At 39.6% G+C, this 20,604-nt stretch overlaps 1 protein-coding gene across 1 annotated transcript in view; it reads right to left on the bottom strand.

Moving 5' to 3' along the window:
• The window catches only part of LOC128657214 (period circadian protein homolog 2-like), a 178,208-nt gene that overhangs the window by 55,477 nt on the left and 102,127 nt on the right, over positions 1 to 20,604 (bottom strand). The window contains exons 17-18 of the mRNA XM_053711471.1: positions 14,518 to 14,730; positions 3,625 to 3,647 (exon numbers count right to left, since the gene is read on the bottom strand). Coding sequence (XP_053567446.1) covers positions 3,625 to 3,647; positions 14,518 to 14,730 — 236 coding nt within the window. The remainder of the gene's footprint in view (positions 1 to 3,624; positions 3,648 to 14,517; positions 14,731 to 20,604) is intronic.

Raw genomic sequence — 20,604 nt, 5'->3', positions numbered from 1 at the left:
AGGAATACATCCACATCTCCATCTTTCTCCAGGGTGGGAAAATTCTCTGCACGCACTCTGGGAGCAGGGGGGTCTCTAGGTTAACTAACAGGTGAGACCATCCCTCTCTCCAACCGTGCAAGCTGTAGCTGATACTCTCTCTCCGCCTGTCGTTCAGCCGCCTGTCTTTCAGCAACCTGTCTCTCAGCTGCCAGAGACGCCTGCCTCTCAGCCATGACAGCCTGTCGTTCAGCAGCCTGTCTTTCATAAAACTTTGTAATCAGTTCCATGCGCAAACTTGCATCCACTGAGCCCATATGTTTAAGAACAGTTTGCAAATAACGGTCCAATGGATCCCCAGATCCTGATGAATCACCGCCCACAGCTGTAGACATCTCTCCTGAGACTTCAACTGGTGTGATTTGGCTGTTATCATATTCAACAAGAGCTTGTATTAGTGAATCTTTGTTCTTTGAACGTATTGGAATATCCCGCTCCTGGCATAGGAGTATAAGTGCCTCTCTAGATCGCTGCTCGTATGCCTCCATAGCAAAAATAAAATAGAAAAGAAAAACAGAGAATAGGGAAGGGGACTGTTTGCAATGTGTGACTATATAATGCACTGAGTTTTAGCCTTTGGAAATTGTAAGAAACAATTTCTTTTAGTACCGGGATTTTCACACTAGCAAATCCACAAGCACTAAAATCTAATAATAAAATAAAAAAAATGATCTACACCGCTGCCCACCAATTTGTGACGAACCAAGGTTATCCAACCCTGCGCCAGTCACTTATTTGGCACAGAAAGGGTTTTCAGCCCCCTTTTCTGTCACCTATAGGTCACAATCTAGCCACACCAGGCAAGCTTGTGATTCAGTTTAGTGGGTGCAAGAGTTAATTTGCACTCCCTTAATCTGTACTAGACGTAAGAGAAATGCCCAACACTCCCTTTCCAATGTCACCCACAATAAACTATAAATCCTATAGCTCAAATGCTGCCACCACTTAAAATTTATTAAAGGGAAAATCTTAAGGAAAACCCCAGACTTTACACATTAACTCTAGAAATACAATTTAGCAGAAAATAACCTAAAATTATACAGTTCTAATATTCCAGTCTCTTTCAGTAATGTGGTTCAATTATTAGACAAAGGCCAAACTTAATAAAGGAATTATTTATTATGCCAAAAATATTATGCACAATGCATTATTAATAAAAAGATGTTACAAATAAAATTACACACGCAAACAGTATTTTAAAATAAAAAGGAGAAAAACAGAATTGAATACTTTCCTAGTCTTCAAGATATGCGCCAGGGGCTGGCATGAAAATGATGGCTCCTTACTTCTGTACAGCAGCTCCCCTTGTAAGAATGACAATCTTATTGTTAAAAAATAAGATTCTTAAACCCTACTTTTCAGAGATAAGGTTGCTTAACCACACCCTCCTGGGCGGGCTAAGAAACCCCCCTGTCTTTACAACCTTCAATAGATTAATTTCTTGCCTGAATTTATACAACCCATTATCATTCCTGCTAGGTAAGAAATTTCTATATTTACATATTTAGAACCTCTTAGTTTTATTGGGAGAACCGGTTTGATATCAAATATGCCATAGGTTGTCATATTTACCTGCCTTTAGGTTATAACAGCTTTAACCCACATATGTACATAATATACCAATGTCCTGTCAGTGACCTGGTCAGTTTTTGTAATGAAGAGCCTGTTTTGCATCAGGCATTCTATTGACAGCTTAAGCCATAAACTTTATCCTGTGTATCTCTGTGACTAAGAGTTTCAGTGACTTTATGACCCAATGCATACACACTAACATTTGGTGGCTATTTAGGGGGTTCTGGCACTTCAAAGAAAATACAAACACAATTCTTCTTGAAAACAAATAACTGTTTTGAGTGCAAGCTACACAAAGTTAACTCCTTAGCAGCTGAATCCTGAGATATTTGTGACACCTAGATACTGGATCTGTTCTTTTACCTCCTTAAAAGGTGTACTACCAATGCTTTAATATTTTTATGTAACCATAAGATTTCTGACTTAGACAAGTTGATCTTATAGCCCCAGAATGAACTAAATTTTTGAGTAGTATCAAGTAAGATAGGAATATTTTTTTTAGAGTCTCATATAAAAATCAGGACATCATCTGCATAGAGCGATAAAACTAATTTCCTGCCGCCCAAGAATATACCATCTAATTCTTTCCTAAGAATTATCGCCAGCGGTTCTATTGCCAAATTAAACAGTAACAGTGAAAAGGGGGCAGCCCTGACTAGTACCTTTAGTAATATTAATTGCTGGGGGAAATTGTCCATTAATGGTTAATACTGATGTTGGTTACTATAAATAGCTTGAATAAACTTCTCAAAGTGTCCAATCAACCCAAATTCACCTATGGAGGCAAATAAGTGATCCCTTGTGATGGAGTCAAAGGTCTTCTCTGCATCAATTGTAAGCATTGCAGCCTTTCTTTTTTCTCTGACCTTTAACTTTTGGTTACTGGACCAGAGGTGTTCGATTAAAGACAGAACTCTGTGCATATTCTTTGCAGGGTTTCTACCGTGCATAAACCCGGTCTGGTCCGTGTGTATTATGGGATCTAAAATAAGTTTAAGCCTTTTGGCCACAATTGAGGTCAGAATCTTGTAGTCATTATTAAGCAGGGAAATAGGCCTATATGCATCAATTGACTCTGACTCTTTCCATTTTTTAGGTATAAGGGTAATAATGGATGATGTAAAGTAAGGAGAGAGTATTTTGTTTTGAGTATAGTAATGGTTAAAAAGGCAGTGTAGTGTTGGTATGAATGGCTCTAAAAGTATCTTATAGAATTCTATGGGTAGTTGGTCAGGACCCGGAGCTTTGTTTAATGCAGCCTGTTTAATCTCTTTAATGATTTCTTCTTCCGAAATAGGTGTATTTAAAAAAATCTAAACTTTCTCTGCTTACCTTGGGATTAATGTTATTAATGCCACTGCATGTGTAAATTGCCTGAAGGTATGGAATATCTCATTGATCTCCGTACTGGACACAAATCTCTAGGGATGGGTGAATGTGTAAATTTCCGAATTTGAATGTTAGAATGAATGTTATTACCGAAATTCGAATTATAAATACGAATGTTGATAAGAACGAATATTCTTAAAAATTCTATAATTGAATGCTATTTACAGTTTTCGAATGTCACTTTCGAATTCGAATGTTTATAATTATATTGAATGTCCACATTCGAAATTTCGAATTTAACATTCTATTTAACAAATACTATTCAGAAGTTCAATAGTTCATGTGGTAGGGAGGGAATCTAGTAAATTGATACATAATAGATACAAATATATAATTTCGATTGTTTCTATATAGAATATTGCATAATTCGAATATTACATTTTACAAAAGCATTAGAAATACTATTACAAACATATAAATTCAAATTTTTCGAATTCGAATATTGCATAATTTGAATATTATATTTAAAGAAAGCATTAGAAATACTATTAGAAATATAAATTTGAATTTTTCTAAATGAATATTTTCGAATGTAATTGTAAAATTTGAAACCGAACATTCGAAAATCGAATGTTAGAATGTTATATAAACATTCGAAATTCGATTCGACAGTCTGCCCCCTACACGATCTAGAGCCGTATTGGGGGCTGCCCATTCATGCCGATTTAGTCTTGGTGAGCTTCTTGCTCTGCTTGGACTTATTCCAGAACTGAGCCGGCTTACAAGTACTCGGGCTTAGCAGAGGACTGCTGTCATTGGGATTTATCAGAACAAAAGGAACGAAAATTAGAAACCTGTCCCTTAGACTTGCTCTTTTTATTTTGAGGTAGGAAGGCACCCTTGCCCCCTGTATTTGTAGCGATAATGGAGTCCAGGCCTGGAGTCCAAGCTGCATGTGTAGAAGGAGATGAATGCAGGGTATGCACCTCATGGGATGGCGAATCCTCAAAGGTGGATGGCTCAGTGGTACTAAAAGGGTTAACCTTCTTTGACCGAATAACATTGTCAAGGCATGTGGAACATAATTGAGAGGACGGGCATACCAAAGCCTCCTCACAATATAAACAGGTATTACTATTTGGAACAGAGGGAGTACCCACTAATATATCAGAATCCTCCATAGCTTAAGCTAATGACAGCAGGACACAGAAAATAAACAATCTTTATTTCTCAAAAACAGCACCTTTATACTCCCAATGGCTGAGGCACTCACCACCTCCTAGACCCAGACAATACAGAGAAATAGCATCTTCTCAGACAGCCAGCTCAGTTAGGAAAGAGGAAATGAAAGCAAGACCACTCCCGGTCACATGGTGTGCAAGGCAGGACCGCCCCTGCTATGAGAAAAAGCATGCCAAGCTACAAGCTGTGCAGCACTCAAAGTGAAAGTAAAAACCTGTACATTCCAGCCACATAACAAACAGTTTATGAGCCCAATAAATCTCACACATAAAGCAGCATAAAATCAAAGCATCACATTTGATTAATCCCCACTGTTCAATAATCCCCCTCAGGAGATATTAACCCATGATTCTATTAAGATAAAAGGAGCCACACTGTGACCCTGTCTTCGAGCGTTTTCAACATATGTAACAATTTAAACGATCTTACCAGAATCCATGCTGTGGAACAGAAACACAGCCTCTCAAGTGTGACAGTCTTGTAGCATCGCCCCTTACATGGACTTGAGTGAGAAAACAATCAGGCAGTGAAACTCATCAACACTGATTGCTTAGGAGCTGTTAGCAGGCAGTCTGGATGGGTTCGCAGAAAGACTCTCTCTGCATCTCCAGACTCTAACTTTCATCAATGCTTTCACGGAGAGGCTGAAAAGACTACTTAAAAGCCCAGTCCCATATCAAAGGGCAGATACCCTTCCTAAGGAACTACTCTAAAATCTCTTGACACTTCTCTGTGACGAAAGTCAAAGAATGACTGGGGGATGGGGGAAGTGGAAGAGTTATTTAAGCCTTTAGCTGGGGTGTCTTTGCCTCCTCCTAGTGGCTAGGATCAGTATTTCCCAACAGTAAGGAATGATGCTGTCTCCTTATATTAAGAAGGAAATATCCAGTGAGCGGCAGTTGTGTGGATAAAAATGCCTTGTTATTTGTTGATATCCTGAGGTCAGAGGAGAATGGGCAGACTGGTTTGAGATGATAGAAAGGCAACAGTAACTCAAATAACCACTTGTTGCAACCAAGGCATGAAGAATACTATCTCTGAATGCACAATACGTCAAACCTTGAAGCAGATGGGCTACAACAACAGAAGACCATACCGGGTGCCCCTCCTGTCAGCTAAGAACATGAAACTGAGGCTACAATTCACACAGGCTCACAAAAATTGGACAATAGAAGATTGGAAAAATGTTGCCTGGTCTGATAAGTCTCGATTTCAGCTAGTTCACAGAGCGCTTTGAATCTCAAGTGGCAATATTGAGTCTCCAGCATTCATTTATGCTTTTCAGCCTACAATTGGCTGAAAACGCGCAGATGAATGCAGGAGACTCAATATTGCCACTTGAAATACACAGCGCTCTGTGAACTACCTGGTGAATTTGTGAGAAGAGACAAAAAAATGCCTGTAGGCTGACACGAAGGAGCAAGGTCTGGATTGGACAAGTTCTGACCACGTGACCGTAGTCACAGACACAAGAGAACATGCCAAGAGAGCATTACTGATACACCTGAGAGAGCCATACAAACAAGTGTGGATCGCAGTAAGTGATTGAATAAAGCACATGAAGTTTGAAAGCCAAAGGTGAGCAAACGGCGGGTGTGTGGTTTCATTGGACTGCAATCGTGTATAGTTGACGGCAATCTTTTCCTGTGAGCAACCATACTATTGATACAAAGGTTTCCAAGGAACCTGGGGAATCCCCACTGTACCTATTGTTTTTATTATACTTTAGAAACGTAAATAGTTTTGAAACATTTTATTGCTAGCAAATTTTTTTGTTTTTTTAATAAAATAGCCACCGGTGAGGCGGAGCGTGCGGTCTCCTAAGATGGCTGCAACAAGCTAAAGCTCTTACGACGGACCGGGAATTATACAAAATATAACTATTCTCTTCAGCATTGTTGAGATCCTAAAGGTGCAGTTTGCTGGGGGAGATAACCTGGATCACAAAGATATCACTTAGTATGGCTTTTTCTATCCCCTCGGAGTACTGCCATAAGACCTGATAGTCAGCACCGAAGGAGGCCTATAAGCCGCAAAGAGCTGCATGGGAACTACACCACCACAAGGCAGGGTGAAACCCTGGTTACGTAGCAGATCGGAGAGAAGTCCGGGTGATATCTGCCTAAAGCCCTTAACGCTTTGTCGAGCGAACTCCAGCTCAAACCCTAACTCAAGACGGCTTGCAAATGTTCCGGAAAACCAAAACATCGCCGAGAAGGGTAAGAGAAACCATCTAATGATAAAAATGTTACGATATCACCAACCACCAGCACCTATCTTACTCCAGTAAGGAGACAGAAGCAAACCCACTAATACCTAAACGTGATATGCAAAGAATTATGTGTAATTTTGACAAGTAGATACCAAGGAACGGTTATATCTCACTGTTAGAATACAGAGAACCGTAACTGAACTGTAAGACCAAAGAAAATTTTTTTATTATCTGAAAAAAGGGGCCCCCTGGTACCTGTTTTTAACTTTTATTATGCAAGATACTCATAAATGATACCGCAAGCCTATTATAACCCCAGCACAGAGAATCTGTCCATTGTTTAAAGTGAGACATTAATTCAGACATCCTTGTATGAGCTGTGACGCAGTTACACAGAACCGAAAGTAGATTTAACCCTGAACGATCAGCGCAAATTTTTATTACTTGAGAAAAGGGGCCTCCTAATATCTGTTTTGCTTTAACTTTTATTATGCAAGATACTCATAAATGATACCGCAAGCCTATTACAACCCCAGCACAGAGAACCTGTCCATTGCTTAAAGTGAGACATTAATTCAGACATTCTTGTATGAGCTGTGACGCAGTTACACAGAACCGAAAGTAGATTGAACCCTGAATGATCAGCGCTTCACTGCTACAGAGTCTGAAACTTGGTTAATCCAACATCATAAAGTGCTCAGATAACCTTGGATTCCTTGTTATAGCAGCGAACTTTGTACACCTTCCCCAATTAGCCTCTCACAAACGCATAATTTAGGACAACAGACCAAGAGATCGAGCAGTACTTATGTTATCTAGCTGCATTCCAACACCTACACTTCTAGAATAGGCATTTCATCGTTCAACACAACAGAAGAAAATTGGGGGCCTCATCTGGATTTTTGGGTCTGTTAGTTGAAGAACTCCCTAACAACACAATAAATACAGCCTATTCCCCCCCCTTTTCCTGCTGTCCCGTGTGTCAGTGGGTCATATCCACCTTCCCTTGTCCGTGATCGCTCTGTGTGAGCAAAGCCCCGGGGGGATAGAGCTCATTCAATACGCCGATAAGTCACCTCTGCCATACCACCATACAACCATATCATAATGTCACAGAGAAGGGCAGGAAAAGCAGACAAACATCCAAAAACACCCCAGAAATCCCAGGAGGCAGTGAATGCCTTTTTTAAACAGGCTGAAAAGCACAAAAATAAAATCGAATCCACCCTTCTACACCCTCCAGTCTTAGAAGAAAAAATGGATGATTCTGAGGATTCTAGAAGCACGACACCAGAAGTCACTGATTCAATAGATGAACCACCTATCACCTACAGGGCCATGGAGGCGCTAATAGATCAAGTTAAAACGTGCATCAAAAATGAATGTGCCGATTTAAAAAAAGATATAACAGATCTCAGTTGCAGAGTCGATTCACTAGAGGAACATGAGTTTGTTTTCTCCCAGAAAATGGCAGATCTCTCTTCTAAAGTATCACATCAACATCATAATTATGCAGAATTGGAAGAAAAACTGGATGAACTCGAAAATCGCACCAGACGAAACAATTTACGATTTCGAGGGATTCCTGAAACAGTGCAAAACAATGAAATAAAAGAATTCCTAAGAGGGTTATTCTCAGAAATGGCTAACGGTGAGGAGGGCACAACGCTAACAGATGTGGCTCTAGACAGAGCGCACAGGGCCCTTCGCCCAAAACCTGATGCGGAATCGCCACCAAGGGACATCATTGTCAGATTTCAAAGTTACCCACAAAGGGAAGAGATCTACAATCTGGCTAGAAAGAAACAAGCAGTAATGTACCAAGGAAGCAGAATACAGATCTTTCAGGACCTTTCCCCGAGGACTTTGCAAAAACGGAGAGACTTTTCAATCTTAACCCTTCATTTACGACGACTAAACATCCCATACAGATGGGGTTTCCCCACCTCTGTGATCGTCTCGAGAAACGGCAATAGACTTGAATGCAGATCCATATCTGATATTGGCAAATTCTGTACTACAGCAGGAATACCCACACCCACACCATACGCTGAACTGTCCTCTCATGATGCTCTGCCAGATCATTTGGCCCCAAAACAGCAGAGGAAAGCATGGTCTAATAACACCAGCACTCAACTTAAAAGGAAACAAGATAGTACAGTGGACACAGACTCTATACAACCAGGTTGAACTAGATATATTGCTTTGTTTATTGAAGATCATTGTCTATTATGCATGCCCTAGTATATGTTCACGCTTATTTCTCAGGCTGATGAGTTAACATCAGGAATTTTTACAATAGTATGAAGAAATATTAAGTGAAGATAATACTGACGAAGCTGGGCAAGTATATCATTTATCACGTTCTATGGTTGTAGTTAATGGTTTAGTTAAAATGATCGAATGTTAAAAACATACAGGGTTAGTACTTTAATTGCTTATTGTATATTACATGTATTAGGCACGCCTTAATTGTTTAGGTTATATCACATCGTTTATGTCTCAATGCAGTACCTACTATATGGGACTTAAATTGTATATAAGGGCCCCTGAAAGACAATGAGATGTATTACCCACAGTGTTACCTCCAACATAACTGACCCTAATACAGATAAATCTATAATCCAACACAGTAATCGGTGCGAAAAGGGGTCGAGGGGCATGGTAAATCACTGACCCGGAGTAAGTAAACAGATAGCTCAGTCAGATATTTTTTCATTTGGTAAACTAACAGCTCACTGATACCAAATGAGCGAGGACAGGAGCTTACACAAGTAACAAGGAGGTTCACTCTAAAGTTTGATTTATAATGATGTTAATGTTCATAGGACAGATTACATAGAGAGGTGTCTCAAATTAACAATAAGAGACAGATGGTGAGTTGATATCTTTGTATTATACCGATTAACATAGAATGTTTTAGTTAAGGATATTAACAGCTGAAACACTGGCAGAAATGTGTATAGTTTCCCGGTCTGTTATCCTGCCTCACTTGTTTGTTGAAAGTTTTTCAAGACCTAAAGTAATTGTACTGTATTTGTTAATTATATTACTGTTTGCTATATTTTTTCACAATACAACGAGATCTGCTCTATCTAAAAGGCAATAGTTCATCTACCCCTGCTATATCTCTCCTTCCCTTATCTCCCCACTTTTGCTTATTTCCTCTTTTCCAGACCACCGGCACACAAGTCTAATAAGGTAAAATACTAACCTAGTGTTCTTCTTAGCTACAACTAGGACCAAAAATGAATACAATTAAAGTAGCAAGCCAGAATGTAAAAGGTTTCTTATCAGCAGGCAAACGGTCAATTGCCTATTTTGATTTTTTTAAAAAGGGTATTGATGTTATTATGCTGCAGGAAACTCACTTTAAGAAAAGAAATGAGCCTCAGCTAGCCACACGACACTTTGACAAGCATTTCCTTAGCTCAAGCACAAATAGGCATAATGGTGTTGGTATTTCGTTCAGACGAGGCGCCCCCTTTGAACTGACACAGAAATATACTGATAAAGAGGGCAGACTATTGATCCTCGTAGGGCTATACTATGGTAATTTAGTCACCTTCGTCAATATATACGCCCCGATTAGACCCACTCCCCACTTCTTCAAATCTGTTACCAATGCTATTCTTGACATCTCCAAAGGTCCAATTATAATGGGAGGGGACTTCAACTTTACCATGTACCCGTCCTTAGACAACTCCACAGGGAAATCATATCTTAGTAAAAAAGCCCTGAAAGCCAACTGTGAAGTCTTACACTCCATCTCACTTTTTGACACCTGGAGAATTGCACACCCCACACAGAAAGATTACACCTTTTTTTCTCACCCCCAACATTCCTACTCCAGACTGGATTATATCATGTGTAGTCAAATACTCTTAACTAGCCTGACCCAGTCTACTATATCACACACACCGTGGTCAGACCACAGTATGGTCGTTTCCACCTTTCTCTGGACAACTAGACCAAAAAACACAATGACTTGGAGGTTAGATGAAACTATTTTGACAAACCAAGAAACAGTAAAAGAAGTAACTAAGGCGACTAAGGAGTTTTTCCTACATAACAAACCAGAAGACACATCTGTAGGCAATAATTGGGAGGCGTATAAATGCTTCATAAGAGGACACTTAATCAAATACACCGCTACAATGCGGAAACTGGGGAAAACTCAATTCACCTCGCTGACTGACAATTTGAACACAGCTGATAAAGCACACAAGGTAGATCCAACTTCAGACCAAAAGCTCACTGACCTTAAGCTAGCAAGGGAAGCACTTAATAATTATCTAACCCAAAAAGCCCACCTGAGGGCTTTAACAACCAAAGCCAAGTTTTTCGCAGAAAGTAATAAAGCGGGGCGCTTGTTAGCAAGATCACTCAAAAGAAGACAGATTCATTCGTTTATTAGGACTATCATACACCCAGCTAGAGGGCCGGTCAGCAAACACGAAGAAATAGCGGACACGTTTGTTTCTTATTATACAAAGCTCTATAACATCAACTCCAACACCACCCAGGAGACTACTAAAAATATTTCTCATTACCTTGCTTCTCTGGAGACCCCTTGTATCTCAGAGGTAGATTGCCAAGTGCTAGACGCCCCAATAACTATCCAAGAAATAGCAAACACTATTAAGACACTCCCAAATGGTAAATCCCCTGGACCCGACGGATTAACTGCCAAATTCTACCAATTATTTCAGGCTCATCTCTGCTCCCCACTACATGCACTCTTTACATCTGTAGATAAGGGAGAGACTTTTTCTACCTCTTTACTAGACGCCATAATTACAGTGATACCGAAGGCAGACAGAGAGGGGACCCTGGCGGGTAATTATAGACCCATCTCACTTTTGAATACTGATATAAAGATATATGCAAAAATTCTCGCTAACCGCCTTAATGCAATTTTACCTAAGATCGTACACCCAGATCAAGTTGGCTTCGTAAGGGGAAGAGAGGCAAAGGACAACACAATTAGAGTGTTGCAATCCCTGCAGTGTACAAAAGAAAATGGGACACCTCTAGCGCTTCTGTCATCCGACGCCGAGAAGGCCTTCGACAGGGTCAACTGGCAGTTTATGTGGGGGGCTCTGTCGAAGTTCGGCTTCTCGGAAGCTTTCATTACAAGAATTCAGGCGTTGTACTCAAACCCCCAAGCTAGAGTCCGAGTGAATGGAACCCTTTCACAGCCTTTTCATATAACAAACGGAACCCGTCAGGGTTGCCCTCTGTCGCCTTTACTATTTGCAATAACTATCGAAATCCTTGCAATAAAAATCAGAGAAAATAAAGATATACTAGGCTTGCAATATAATCAAGTAAACCAAAAGTGCCTTTTATTCGCGGATGATGTGATCTTCACTCTCCAGTCACCTACCACTACCCTTCCTGCCTTGGTAAAAACTCTAGAGGAATACGGGCAGGTCTCTAACTTTTCTATAAATATGGAAAAATCAGGCATAATGCTATCGAACCTCCCCCAGCAAGATATTGACTTTATAAAGAAACATACGCCATTTCGTGTTACAGACAAACTTAAATACTTAGGTTTAAATCTTCCCCAGAACAACACAGACCTCTTCCGGTGCAATTATATCAGCCTACAAAAAACTATCAAAAACCTTCTGGAGGGATGGCATAGGCGGGGACATCTTTCTTGGTTCGGACGAGTGAACACTATTAAAATGATGATAATACCCAAATATCTATTTCTCTTCCGGACACTACCGATGGCCCTGCCTATCTCATATCTAAGGTCGCAACAGAAAATGATCAATTCATTTATATGGTCCTACAAAAAGCCTAGAGTTTCCCAGCACACACTATACATGCATAAAGAGGATGGCGGTCTTAGTGTACCAAACCTCTTAAACTACTACAAGGCGGTACACCTATCCAGGGTGATCTCCTGGACTCATTCCCGACAATCAGACCTCTGGGTGCAAGTGGAGAGCTCCCTTACTGGAATAGACCAAATGAGAGATATAGCTTGGTTACCTAAAATTCACAGACCACCACAGGCATACCAGAATGCCTATATTAAGGCCACTCTAGAAATCTGGGATTCAGTCCTAGCCCATGATACTGTAATCTCCACCCCAGTTTCGCCTCTCACTCCCTTACTAGGCAACCGGCTATTTTTAGAAGGGGTTTCCTTTACTCATCGGAACTCTGAGAAACATTTACGTAACTTGCCAATATATCTTTTATTAGAATCAGGAAAGTTTAAGGACAGAACTGAGTTATAGTTGGTTCTCATACCTTCAGATAAGGCAAGCGCTTCACAACAACACACACAAAGATCACATATTTAGACCTTTGACTGTATTCGAAAAGATATGTATTAATCCCGACTACCAAAGATCATTGCTTTCATTGACATATAAGCTATTGAGAGGATCTTTTCCTGACCGTAGTCCTACTTTCTTAAAGAAATGGGAAGCTGAGGGACTAGAAGAGATCACGAATGAGGACTGGAAAAACAGTTTTAAAGCTACACACTCTGCTTCCACTTCGGTGTTACTAACCGAGCTGAACTATAAAATACTCTCCCGCTGGTACCTGACACCACAGCGTCTTAGATACATATATCCGACCACTTCCTCAGCATGCTGGAGGCGCTGTGGTGGGACAGGCAGCTTAACTCACATATGGTGCGATTGCCCACTTCTGACAGAATTCTGGTCACAAATAGAAAGGGGTATTAATAAAATACTAGGAACAAATATCTCTCTCAATAGTAAACATATTATGCTCAATATCCTTCCACCAATACATTGTATTTACCGCACGAAACTTCTCCAACTGATGCTAACAAGTGCAAAAAGACTAATCCCTCGTCTATGGAAGAGCCAAGAAATACCCACTCAAACACAATGGCTAGCTGAGACAGACCATATTATAACACTAGAAAAACATCACTACACCTATACCGGCAAACACGACTTTATTAATGACTTACTCTTTATTTGGGAACATGGTAAATCATCCCTAGTTTAACATACACTCAGACTAGACATACACTAGTGGGAACTGGATACACTTTCTTATTCTTTCCCCTTCCTACCCTCCCCCATTTTCCCCAAACACTATTGCCTTTCTTTATTTATATAACCTTTAAAGATAGAACAATACAGATAGCAGATAACAATGTGGTGGCTTAAAAAGTATGTGAAATAAAGGATCTAGAGAATCTAGATATGTTATTTATATGAATGCCATATACCGCAGATGTTTTTTTTTTTTTTTTTTCTTTTTCTTTCTTTCTTTTTTGTTATTGGCACGAACCGTATTTGTCTACTTGTTGTATTGTTTTGGAAAAAATTGAAAACTAATAAAAATTATTGAAATTTAAAAAAAAATAGCCACCGGTGTTTTTTCTGGACTCTGATACTTACCTTTATTTTTATCTTTATCAACATAAACTGTTCGTTTACATGTGTATTTGTATATTCATTTATTAATATATATTGCCTTTTACCATATTGTTTGATGTGATTGCTTTTAAGCACTCTTTTTCCCCCAGACTTTTAGATTTGCATCTTTCGATAGGATTGGTTGTAGAGGCCGAATCTCATTAAAAGAGCTTTATTGCATTAGGAAGTGTGTATAGAAAACCCCCTTTATTTTTCTATAAGTGTCTTTGTTCAGAGGACTTTACAAATCTCCTTCCACAATCAATTTCCAAGAGTTTCAATCATTTCTTAAATCTAATGCATCATTTTACACTATTTATTTCATTGGACCACCTCCATTTTTACATTTTTATAGCTCCTTGTTTCTCTCCTTCTGTTTCTCCTCTTGCCTCTTATTCAAGATCTTTATTTTCATACTTCAATAGCCTCTTTATTTGTTGGATCTTTTCTTTATCTATAAAACATTTCCACACTCTTTTTACCACAATATACTACAATGTATTCTAATTCCTGCATCATCAGTTCCATTGCTTTATATACTCATGTGATCACTCATCATTGAAAATATTTAAACAAATGATTAAGATGTTCGGTAATATTTTACTTTTCACACCTTACAGAAGAAGGGAAATTATTCAAGTAGTTAATTACTGCCCCATTCTTATAGTGCCATATACTGTCTGTCTGTATACTCACCTCTAGGCCTCTCATGTAGGTAGCTGTTACACCGGGTGTGGAAGTCACTAAGTTTCTTCATGTCCATAAAGCCAGTAAGGAAATCATTCTCCTCTCTCTGAGTGTGAGCTGCCAACACATCTTTGGTTAGTCCCAACTGCTTGAATGACTTCTTCTCTGCCGTGCCAGGAGCAGGCGAGGGAACGTCCATTGATGCTAAATAATCCTCCAGCTCTGAGTAATGTGAAGAACAAAACAACATCATTAGCCATTATTATCCATCATTTTCCCTTGTGTAACATATACCTATTTTAAAAGGGATACTGTGAGAATATATATCTCTATCCATCCATCTATATAATATAATATTATTGAACTTTGGTCTTGGAGGGATCAAAAAGTTATTAGGGACACCTCTTGACTCACAGGGGGATTAAGAAGAGCATTAAATAATAGCAATTGTTAACAATAGTTATTACTATTGTTTAAAGATCAGGGAGTTTCTTCTCCATTGCAGTTTTATGATTGAAAGTGTTAATGTGCCAAAGAGGTTTACTGTGATATAATACATATTTACCAGAAGCACGTGCAGTCACTAGAGGCAGGTAAGGCAGAGCCTCCCCTGTCATATGGGCAAAAAAATATGTCTTTATTATTGCTCTAAAAAAAAAAAAAAAAAAGACCCCGGGGAGCCAATCAGCTACCCGAGCACCTGACAACTAAGGCTGCGCAACACAGGGGGCGTTTACAATGTCTGAGCCCTTAGGGCGCCAAAAGCCTCACATTAACTGAGTTAGGAGCAGCAAGGAGCGGCGACATTGGTAGGATGCACATATGGCTGATTGTGAAGGGGAAAGGAGCATCTCAATCAGGCCCAGTTCCCTTAGTCCAGCCCACCTATTAATTGCATGCACTCTCCTGAGCTGCACAATGTCCCTGACTGCTGTGAGCCTGTGGCTCTTTTCCAATAGGTTACGGCACAGCCAGGAGCACAGCAGTCAGTGACGGTGTGCAGCTCAGCAGAGTGTGTGTAATTAACATGTGCATAGCCATACCAGCCTTCCCTACACTACATATCCCACTGCTCAAATCTTTCTCAAAGCTGCAGCCTCAGTCCGGTGATGTCACACAAGCTCCACATAGTGATCATGGCACTGAGGAAGAAAGCAGCTGTCAGATGGATCTCACTAAGGCTCAAGGCTAAATCAGGTCAGCGATTATAGTTGTGTTTGCACAGTCACTAGGTTAAAGGAATTAGCTGTACATTACCTCTGTGACCCTAAAGTTGCAGACATATGTTAGTGCTTTTAGTGTTATATACAATTACCAAATACTATGAAGGTTAGTGAATATAAACAACAGATCATGTGCATTGCTATGAGTATAACATACAATCAAAGCAGAAATGTAATCAAACATGGCTACTTCGTATTCTAAAAATGTACTGACGTTGGCTGTCCATGGGCTACCATGTATTAATAACAAAGTCTGTATCTTGTATGATTCATCATAGTGATCTGCTGAAAGAAAACAAAATGTATGCTTGTCTGACAAATTAATCAATCAGCATGTGTGGAAATTTCCTTCTTGACCACTAGGAGGAGCCAAAAAATTCCCCAACACATTAAATACCTCCTACTTTCCTTGACTCCTCATACATATAGCTAAGTAGATGTAGGAAACAGAAAAGCAGTAAAGATAAAGGGTCAAATTACAAGTGGAGCGCTAAATATCGCTTTCATGAAAGCGATATTTGCATTCTACTGTATAATACCAGCGCACGCTAATGTGCGCTTGTATTACAAATTCACAGCAATGCGAATGTGACCTTGCGTTCCCATTGCTGGGAAGCATTGCGCCCACGAGAGTGCGCTTCCATAGGCTCCTATGGGAACCTTGTTCTGATGCCGCCGTGAAGGGAGTAAGTAGCGCAGTGATGGCAGCAATTTTAAATATATATGTATATGATTATAGACACAAAATCAGGAAAAAGGACAGCACATCCAGACTGGACCAGGTACACATCCCATGACCCATAAACAGGCTCAGCTTTGGTTGCTATCGCACTCATATAAAGCTCCTTTATTTACAGAGTCACAGGGAGTTAACCCCCGGTCCTGCCAGGGTGCAAGTCCATAGGGAGAAGCACATCCAGACTGGACCGGGTACACATCCCATGACCCATAAACAGGTTCAGCTTTGGTTGCTATCACACTCACATAAAGCTCCTCTATTTACAGAGTCACAGGCAGTTAACCCCCGGTCCTGCCAGGGTGCAAGTCCTTAGGGAGAATTACAAAAACAGATAATAAAACACACATAAAGTCCAGTACTCACTTACAAGCTCTCAGCTAGGATTAAAAAGCAAAATCGGAAGAGTTAGTTACCCCTTTATGCCAAATGGGACAAGCCCAGGAACCACGTCATGGTCTCTTCCACATACCTGGGTCCCTAATACAGCCACACAACTGCAGCCATGCACACACATGCAAGCTAATAATCAAAAAAACTGGGAACAAGTCAGGGTTCACAGACTTATGTAATCACCCTGGGCATAAGCAAAATCAGGAATAAGGGCAGCACATCCAGACTGGACCGGATACACATGCCATGACCCATAAACAGGCTCAGCTTTGGTTGCTATCAAAATCACATAAAGCTCCTCTATTTACAGAGTCACAGGCAGTTAACCAGATTATATACAATTATATTTATGTGTTACTATGTGTATATACACATATTAACACATAAATATATATAATAATATACATATATATTTTCTGGAAACACACAGTTCCCATAGACCGCTATGGGCTTTTTCTAACACCCACTGCCACCAAATTTAACCCCAAGATACTGCCTAATGCAGTAATTTTATTAAAAAATAAAGATGCAGTTATCTTTATTTTTTAATAAAATATGATAGACAGTTTTTGGGACCATTTGGGGCAGATTTATAAAATTAACCAGAGATCGCGGTAGCAATAACCAGCTACTAGTAATGGCTGATTAATTATTGCGCAAATTTGCCCATTTGCAGGCGTGCTGTAATTTTGCGCTCCACTTGAAATCTACCTTGAAGCAAGTACTGTTGCCACCTGAACAAAGAGAAAGGGTGGGACTCGTAGAAGTTTGTATACTGGAGTCTAAGCTATTGATAAGCCTATGTAAACACAGCTAGCAGAAGAAATTACCCTCCCAGTGGGGTGCAGGATATTTAAGTAATAAAATGATAATTTTCCATTGTTCTCTCGAAGTATTGAACTTTAGTTTTTACACAAAGTGGTAACATAATGCTGTGGTTTAAAAGCACAAAACCAGCTACTGCATATACACAAATAAACCTGAGAATGCAATTTATCATACATTTTATACCCTGCAGCTGGTATAACAAGTCATTGAAAATAAATTAATATAAAAACAATTTTACAGTGTACTGTGCCTTTAATCATGCATAGGTTCAAAAGGAGGAGTTTGAAGGACACTCAAAACAAGATTAGGATTCCAGGGAGGCGAAAGTGGATGGAAAACTGCTTTAAAGTGTCAGTAAACATTAAAAATAATGTTATATAATTCTGCACATAGTGCAGAATTATATAACATTATATTAGCGCAAACGTTTTAAAACAAAATTTCCCCTTTGAATTAAAAAAAAAACCTGCTGTTTTACAGACCCGCTCTCTGTGATCTTCTGAGCGGGTCTATTTTTTTCAAACAGAGCAGGAGCGAGCTGTACTTAGTGCTATGGCGTGGTCGGGCCGGGCTGTGACTATACAACAGGGTTTTTTTTAAAATTCAAAGGGGAAATTTTGTTTTATAACGTTTGCGCTAATATAACGTTATATAATTCTGCACTATGTGCAGAATTATATAACATTATTTTTAAGGTTTACTGTCCCTTTAATTCTGATTAAAGGTATGAAAATCTGTAATTTTAGCAACTCTCTTATGGGACAATCGGATCCATCAGAGAACTGACTGACAAACCCTTATCCAAACTCTCCTGTAGGAACAAAAGAACTCTAATAATTGCAAAAGAATTCAAGCAGTAACCTTTGCAAGCTCACCAAGTGAAAACGTTTCTCCAGACCTTATGATAAATACACATATTAATAAGTTTCCTAGCCTGAAAAAAAGTTGCTGAGGCTTGTTACTGCTTGATTCTGTCTATCACTCTGGATAGCAATAAAAACCAGGAAACAACTAAGGCATTTATTGAACTCGCACAAGGGTCCAAAGACATTGCACAGTACTAGGAAGGTTTGTGGTTCAAGCAAGAGTCCATGAGATCTATCTCTGGCAGAGCCCAACTTCTCACAATCTGGTCAAAAACTTCCTGATTTAGAGAAAACTCTCCTAGGTTAAGAGACTGGCAACTGAGAGTCAGTTATTCACACTTAGAAAGTGGATGTCAGAAATTTTATTATGAAAAGGTTCTGCCCAACTGATGATGCAGTAAACTTCACAAATTGCTAAGGAACTGCAAGCTCCGCCCTAATGATTTATGTGAGCCATGAGGTTGGGCTAACTCTGGAGAGCCCTGAAGATTGCTCAGCATTTCACAATATTTTACGGTTTACCTTGCCTTCTGTGGAGCCAACATTCCCTACACACTTGGAAACCCCCAGACTACACCCCAACTTAACAGGCTGCCGTCTCTGGAAATTACTACCCACACTAGTCAAAGAAAAATGCCCCCTGAATCAAGGAAAGGTGCATCTGCCACAAAGTTAGGGACTCTCTTGCCCTGTGATTTAACAAGATTCTCTGAGATGATCTACAAGGTCCTCATTCCACTGCATGCAATCTAGAGGCACAGAAGATGAAGTCTGGAAAATGGAACGGCATCATAAGACCCATGACTTTCATGCACTTTTGTAAAGACTCTGGGTGCTGCAGCCAGACCAAAAGGGAGTGCCACAAACTGAGATTGCCTGTATAGAAAAGCAAATCACAGGGACCTGTAAATAGGGTTATGCAAATAACCATCTTTTAAGTCTATGGTAGACACAAACTGATACTTCTGCACTAAAGGAAGTAAAGTGTGAATTTTCTCCATCTTGAAAGTAGGAACTTTCTGGAATTCATTTAGGATTTTGAGATTTAAAATAGGTAGAAAAGTACCCACTTTCTTTGGTACTATAAAAGATTTTAATAAAAATCTTGGTTTAATTCTTAAGCTAGCACTGGAGTATTAACTCCCACTGACTCCAGGGGCGCGATCCGATATCGATCGCAGTTTGCGGCGCAAGCGAGGGAACCGGCGTCGCCCGCAGTTTCAGCTCGCAACTCGAGCCATCCCATATAAGTCGCCGTCAGATGCTAACGTGCCGTAAGTCTCACAAACCAGCGATGTCCAGAAATCTGCGTAAGTACAAATTTCTGGCGTCGCCAGTGACTTGCGCCACGTTAGAATCTGCCGGCGCCTATAAAACCTGACTAAAGTCTAAAACACCCGCACTGTCTAACACGCCTCCCTAACATAGCCCGCACTGTCTAACCCTCTATCCGCTATCCCCCCTCACTAGCCTAACAATAAAAAAGCTATTAACCCCTAAACCGCCGCTCCTTTACCCCGCCGCAACCTAATAAAGTTATTAACCCCTAAACCGCCGCTCCCGTACCCCGCCGCCAGCTATATTATATCTATAACCCCCTAAAGTGAGCCCTTAACACCGCCGCCATCTATATTAAAATTATTAACCCCTAATCTAAGCCCCTTACACCGCCGCCATCTCTATTAAAATGATTAACCCCTAATTTAATCTACCTACCCCGCCGCCAGCTATATTATCTATATTAACCCTAAGTATATTATAGTTAATATAGGTATTACATTATATATATTAACTATATTAACCCTAATTATATTAGGGTTAATATAGTTAATATAGTTACTATAGTATTTATATTAACTATATTAACTCTATCTAACCCTAACTAAATTTATATTAAATTAATCTAATTCATTTATAAACTAAAATATTCCTATTTAAATCTAAATACTTACCTATAAAATAAACCATAAGATAGCTACAATATAATTAATAATTACATTGTAGCTATGTTAGGGTTAATATTTATTTTACAGGTAAATAGTTAATTATT

This window comes from Bombina bombina, chromosome 4 (assembly GCF_027579735.1).
Source record: "Bombina bombina isolate aBomBom1 chromosome 4, aBomBom1.pri, whole genome shotgun sequence".
NCBI lineage: Eukaryota > Metazoa > Chordata > Amphibia > Anura > Bombinatoridae > Bombina > Bombina bombina.
The sequence above is the reverse complement of the archived record's forward strand: the minus strand, read 5'-3'. Positions and strand labels throughout refer to the sequence as shown.